The sequence below is a fragment of the Octodon degus genome, unplaced genomic scaffold (assembly GCF_000260255.1).
Source record: "Octodon degus isolate 3935 unplaced genomic scaffold, OctDeg1.0 scaffold00027, whole genome shotgun sequence".
NCBI lineage: Eukaryota > Metazoa > Chordata > Mammalia > Rodentia > Octodontidae > Octodon > Octodon degus.
The window spans coordinates 18,232,050-18,238,878 of NW_004524603.1; the positions used below are offsets into that span (position 1 = coordinate 18,232,050).

Here is a 6,829-nt window from a genome sequence, read left to right on the forward strand (position 1 = left end):
AGGTGAGCGGCAGACGGGGGACAGCACAGGCTGGTGGGGCCACAGTGCAGAGAGGTGGCCCGGGGATGAGCCAGCAGGTTAAGCAGGTGGGAAGTGACCCCAGAAGTGAGCAGGGCTTTGCTGAGGTTTGTGCATCCGCCTCCTCCCATCCTGTCCTCCACTCCCCTCTAACGAGCTCATGCTTTCCCCACCTTTGCTTCTCAGATTTCTGCACAGGAAAGTAGGAGAAAGAAGAAAGAGTACATGGACAGCTTGGAAAAAAAGTAAGCCGCTGAGAATCTGGTTGTGGCTGGGTCAGTATTCACACAGACAGGATGAGTTGTATCTTGGAGAAGCCTAGGGCCTCTTAGCCAACCCGAAAAACCGGTTTATATGTGTCTTGCCTGCCACCTAGCGGTTGTTGCGGGAGGAACATTTATAAAGATGGTGAGAAGTAAAAACTCCCCTCCCTCTTCCCAGGCAGTGGAGCCACGCGTCTCCAGCCTGGGCTCCCCCGTGCATGGGGGCAGCCTTTCACACGGGACAAATATTGACATTCCAAAAGTGCCTAGCACTCCTCAGAGGAGACAGACTCTTTCAACCAAAAGGCACACTTGTGTTTAACAGATTCCTGCCGGCCACACTCCCTGTACATAGAGAAAGCACACGCAGAGCGGGTCAGGTTGCATTCTTCGCTTTGTGACCACCATAATCCGTGTGTGGCCAAGTGAGTGAGTTTTTTGCAGCAGAAACATGAAGGCTTTCTTTGTTCTGAAGAGCCTGCAGGACTGTTAGGAAAGCACAAATTATTTTTTTTTCCCCTCTGGTACTGGGGATGAAACCCCAGGTCTTCACCCTGAGCTACATGCTCAACTACTTTAAAACATTTTCTTTTTCTTTTGATCCGGGGTCTTGCTAAGTTTCCCGGCCTTGAGTGTGGACACTCCTGCCTCAGCCTCCCAGAGTGCTGGGATTACAGGTGTGTGCCACCAAGGCCAGGTGCAGTTCATATTAGCCCTAGAAAATAGTTCTCTGGCTGGACAGCACCTGAGAGGAAGAGAAAGAGATCCCTTGATGAGAAGCAAGTCTTGCCTTGATCTGGGGGGAAATGAGGTCAGTAGACAGATCCTTGCTGGTTCTAGAAGGCCTGTGACAGTTAGGGTGTCTGTCACCTGAGGCAGGGTTAAGAAGCTCCATTCCATTCTGTTATTTCTTTTTAGACATCCAGACTCAGGACACTGCCATGAAGGTTGCTTTACTGTCCCTCATGGGCACGTAGGCAGCAGGACCCAGTGTCCTTGTCCTGGGTTCATGTTTTCCTTAGGCCCCTGCTCCGCACTCATCTCTGAATCAGTGCCTGTGGCCAGGAATTCAGGCAGCATGTGCACATCTGTGCAGTCCAGAACAGGAGTGTGAGCACAACAGGGGACGGAGAGAGGAGAGAGAAGGAGCTCGTTACGAAGAACTTACATGACACACCATCCCTCTCGCCTTCCAGTGCTGGGGCCCCTGTTACTCAGTCCCCCCTTTTTTCTGTCTCCTGATCTGCCTCCCAGCTCAGGTGGCCAGCTCCCTCCCCCTCTGCTTTCCTAGATGCCACCAACCTCCCCCTGAATTTCTGGTTGGCCATGTGCTCTAGGGAGAAGAGTGGATTTTCTATTTTTTCTCTCTCTCCTCCGTAGAGTGGAGTCTTGTTCAACTGAGAACTTGGAGCTCCGGAAGAAGGTGGAGGTGCTGGAGAACACCAACAGGTAACTGCAGCTGGAGTGAGAGCTGCCGGGGTTCCCCCACGGGAAGTGGGGAGGAGGGGTAGAAGCGTCAGGGCCGGAGAGGGAGGGCAAGTGTGGTTCTCCCTTTAAACATCCCAGTAGCTGCTCTCTACCTCGCTGGTCCTGCTAACGTGTGTGCACATAGACAGCACACGAGCTCGTATACTTACACAGTACAAACACTGGCATGTGGACACACACACACACACACACACACACACAGAGCATGTACTCTTGTCTAGATACATATCTATGCATGTGGCGTTCTTTACTTTTCCCAATTGTGGAAGATCGATGGAGGGGCTGATCAAGTACGATCATAAGAGAGTTGTGAAAGAGAGTAGGAGCAAAATAAGCCCATACCTTACGCCTCATTCTCCAGGACACGAGACCCCACTTTAGATGTGGACAGGAAAGCCCTGACTGTTTCATTTCCCATTTTTAATAATGAATGGTGCTTATTGATTTAAAAAAGAAATAAAATGTTTTTTTCTTAAATTGTTCTCAACTGATGAATTACTTTTATTTATTTATTTTTATTTTTTAGAAAAACTACCTTTATTTTTTATTTCTTTTTCAGTTACATACTTTTAAGCAAGGATGTGTTTCATTATGCAGACATTCAGGCAGTGTTGACTTCATTAGTGTTGACAGAAAAGCAGTGTGAAAATGCAGAGCATTGTGGGCCTAACCTGCACACACCTGCGTTGCCTGTTATTGACCTGTTGTGGTGCCACATGACTTACTCCCTGGCATTAAAATGGAACATGTAAAAATATTGCTGAAAAGCAAATGTCTACACACTGGTCTTTGCAACAAGTAAGGGTATTTCTACTTTTAAAATATTGAAGTCTATAATTGGATTAATATACACATCTTCTATATATAAGGAGTTCAGATCATGTAAACACTGTATAGTCCGAAAAACCCTACTGAGAATAAAACTAAATAGGCTTATGATAAGAAATACAGGGGGCCCGCCCATTAGCTCAGTTGTTTAAGTGCCTGCTTAAGAAAGCAGTGAGGCTCAAGCTGCACTGGTTCGAACCCAGATGCTCCTTCCAAACCAGAAATGCCCTGAAGCCATGTTTAGGCCTCCAAAAAAGAAAAGAAAAGAAAAGAAAAGAAAAGAAAAGAAAAGAAAAGAAAGACAGAGATAGCATGTATTTACAAATATCATAGACACACAAATTTGGTCAAATACTGTAAAGAAAGAGGTGGTTTCACATTATAATGGCCAAAACATCCATCTACCTTGTTCAAAGCAAACAGAAACTCAGTATGTGGCGCCTGTAGTTTAAGACACTGCCAGTGGACAGACACATAGCCTGGAAGCGACGGCCCAGATTATATAGTGAGCACTTGCGAGGGCGAGTGCAGGTCTTGAAAATGAAGAAAAGATCACTCCTAGGATTCAGAGCAACGATTACGAACGGTGTCGCGATCACAGTGCTCACGTGGGTGTGTTTCATCAAGAACGATGCCCTGAACTTTTGGCTAGCAAGAAAAGTAAATTACAAAGTATAGTTCAATCCCTGTAAATGTCCTAATGAGTTACCTTGAGACAATAAAAATAAATAAGCGCACTTGGAGCTACACAAAGACAGAGATGCGTGGGAGAAGTAACGTTTCATAAATGAAAGGTGAACATGAAATTTGACGAAAATATGAATTCTTTTTCAAGCCCCCTTTGAAAGACCTAAGAATGGGACTCAGTTTGTGGGTTCCTTCTGCGCTTGTTCCAGGTACTGTTTCAGCGCTGTGTAGGGGTGAACCCAGTGAGTCCCCTGGAGCGTGCTGCTGTTGTCCCCCTTGTATAGACTGGGCAGCTGGCCCAGGGAGGAGCAGAATGACCTTTCGCGCTGCATTATAGCCAAGGGGCTAGAGGGGCTTAGAGAGCGGGTAAGAATCAGCCGTGGAAAATTCCATCCACAATGTGTGCGTTTGTGCGCATGCGTGAAATTTAAAGTGCGCAAGCATCGGATGACCCTGGCTGTAGCCCCAAAGCTTGCAGCAGAGGAAAGTTGTGTAAGACAAGAAGCATCGGTCGTTCCAGCGCGCAGCCTGAATGTGTCCTGACGGTTCTGTAAAGACGATGGGGTCAGGTGCAATTTTTCTGTGTGTTTTGGTAACGGCACTGTGCCTGCTGTGAATTTCCTGGATGCCCCTGGCTTGTGCAAACGGCAGCTAAGGTGCTCAGAATTTGGCGCTACCGTGGGAGGGAGAGTGCGGCCGAAGCCCCCGAGTTCCCCCAGCCTGTCTGGACGCTGGAACTTGTGGCACAGGCCTGGAGTGCTCTGCAGGCAGTCGTGATGGTTTCCAGCGCCGCTGCCAGGCGGCTTCGCGGCCCGCCCGTGGCTGTCAGCCCTCCCCAGGCTGCCAGCTCTCCTCTGTGCACTGCCCTCCGTCCTGACCCCCACGGTTTCCGCGGGCTTTGCTGGTTCTCTGGCTCCTGCTGCCCAGGCGGAGTCCGTAACTGACTCTTTAGCACCACGTGCAGATAGGATTCCGGGGACCCTTCCTGGCGCATGCTGTTGGGAAGACCCATGTTCCTAAGTGGGACGATCCCGATTGTGATGGAGAAAGGAAGATTTACCCAAGCTCTTCACTGTCGAGCCTTCCCTCGGCCACACGGGGGCAGCAGAGCGCAGGAGGCTGTGTTGGGGCCCAAAGGGTGCCTGGGCGGGAGGAGAGCCAGGAAGGACACCTGGCCTGCGCAAGGGGCTTCCCGCCCTCTGCAGTGCTGCGATTGATTGCCTGATTGATTAATTGATTGATTGATTGATTGATTGATTGATTGATTGACGATTTTGAACAGTTTTATTTTTCCTGGCTATTTTAAATCTGATATCCAAGTAAGGTCCATGCATTCTGGTTGTGTGATACTCCCATTACATATCTTTTTAGCTTTGTAAGTTCTTTTCCATGTCGTTGCCGGTTTTGTCGTCGTGAGCAGAGCCAGTCTTCCTGTCCTTGCCCCCGTGCCAGTGGCCTTGTGGTGCCTCTTAGCATAGACCACTGTACGCTCTGCCTTGGTTTTGATATTTGGTAGCGACTCTTCATAGATTCTGCTGCATTATCCCATCGGGGGGTACCTAAAACCTGCTCTCCTGGTTACTAAAGGTTTACAGTAGTTGCCTAGCCAGATTAGTACCTTAGAGGTTTGGAAATAGCTTTATAAAATTACATCAATTTCTCTTAGTAGTTATCCGCAGAATGCTTTTCCCAGGTAAAATCCTTTATCATTAATGGACATGAAAGGCTGGCTAGCCCTACAAGGCGATGATTTCATTTCCTCTTGGAGCATGCCCAGTGGTGGGACGGCTGGGGCAGGTGGCAGTGGCTTTTTTAATTTTTTGAGGATTCTCCACACTGTCTATTGTAATAAATAATTTCCTTCCTTCCTTCCTTCTTTCCTTCCTTCCTCCCTTTTTTGTTTTTGCAGTACCAGGGATTGAACTTAGGACCTTGTGCTTGCCAGGCAGGCACTTATGCCACTGAGCTATCTCCCCTGTCCTATCTTCTGTGATGACTGTACCAATGTACACTCCCATCAACACTGGAGTATTCCCCATTCCCCACCACGCTGTCCTCCCTTACCAAAGCTTGTCTTTTACACTCCCGACAGGTGTAGGGTGACCCTCCCAATTTTGATTTGTATTTCCTTGGTAACAAGTAATGTTGAGCACTTTTTCCATTTAACATCTTCTTTAGAAAAAATATCTCTTTAGCGCCTTTCCAACTTTTTAATTAGGCTTTGTTTGTTTATTCATATTTATTCATATTTTTCCCATTGAGTCACATATTTTTCCATTATGTGACTCCCTTGTGGATTTTGGATATTAACCCATGTGATGTCCAATATATGGTTTGCAGATGTCTTCTACCAATCCATAGCTTGCTACCTTATGTTTTTGATTACTTAGCTTGCTATGTACTTTTTATTTTATTTATTTATTTTGCTATGTACTTTTTAGTTTTCACCTGTTCTTCATATTTTTTAAACCTATGAGAAGATACACACGTTATATCTGGCTATTATAAAAATGTTTAGATATATTTTTTTAAAAATCACAATCTTGTCACTTGGAGATATTGTTACATTCTGGAATATTTTATATGTGTGTATTTACATTGAGCATATCCCTTTATTTAAAACTCTTGAGATTTTTTTGTGGTACTGGGGTTCAAGCTCTGGGCCTTGGGTTTGCCAGGCATACGCTTATGCTGCTGAGCTGTATCCCCTGCCCTAAAACTGTTTAGATTTAACAAAATACATGATACACTTTCTCCTATCATGTCGGTATACGTCTACAGAATTCCTGTTTGACTCTCATTCTTAAAAATCTTAACTCATCACCGGCCCTGCTGGCACCTGTAATCCCAGCACTTGGGAGGCTGAGGCAGGAAGATCAGTGCGAGTTCCACTGATGAAGAACAATGCACTAAACTTTTGGCTAGTAAGAAAAATAAATTGCAAAGTATAATTAAATCCCTGTAAATGTCATAATGGGAAAACCATGATTCATTTACTTTAATACATACTTTAAATGTTACCTTGAGGCAGTAAAAATAAATAAGCATACTTGGAAGTACACAAAGACAGTAAGAGATGGGTGGAAGAAGCAACATTTCATAAATGAAAGATGAACATGCAATTTGATGCCTGGGCTGCATAGTGAGACCCTGGCTAAAAAAAATGAAATAAAATAAAAGTCTACCTCATGACATGCATGTCTGAGGCTTCCCTGGTGGGTGACTAATACTGAATGGAAGCAAGGCATTAACCTAGATCACCTGTTAAGCAGCGTAACTTTTTGGCTTTTTATTTGTCTCAGTTTTGCCACTGAGCTCTAATTGAAAGATAAAATAGTATGTGTTGGAAGTGTTCAGCCTCATGACTTGACATAGGTGCGTGTTGTGAAATGACCAACACAGTCAAGCAGGTCATCACACCCATCACCTGTCGTGACTCTTTCCCCTCCCCTCTCTCCCCTTCCCTCTCCTCTCCTCTCTTCCTCTCCCCTCCCTTCCCCTCTCTTCCCCTCTCTTCTCCTTCCCTCCCTTCCCCTCTCTCCCCC

General features: G+C 46.1%; 1 protein-coding gene across 1 annotated transcript in view; it reads left to right on the forward strand.

Annotated features, from left to right (window-relative positions):
- The window catches only part of Creb3l2 (cAMP responsive element binding protein 3 like 2), a 122,888-nt gene that overhangs the window by 98,484 nt on the left and 17,575 nt on the right, over positions 1-6,829 (forward strand). Inside the window, exons 6-7 of the mRNA XM_023712765.1 lie at positions 172-263; positions 1,662-1,730. Of these exons, the coding sequence (XP_023568533.1) occupies positions 172-263; positions 1,662-1,730 (161 nt within the window). The remainder of the gene's footprint in view (positions 1-171; positions 264-1,661; positions 1,731-6,829) is intronic.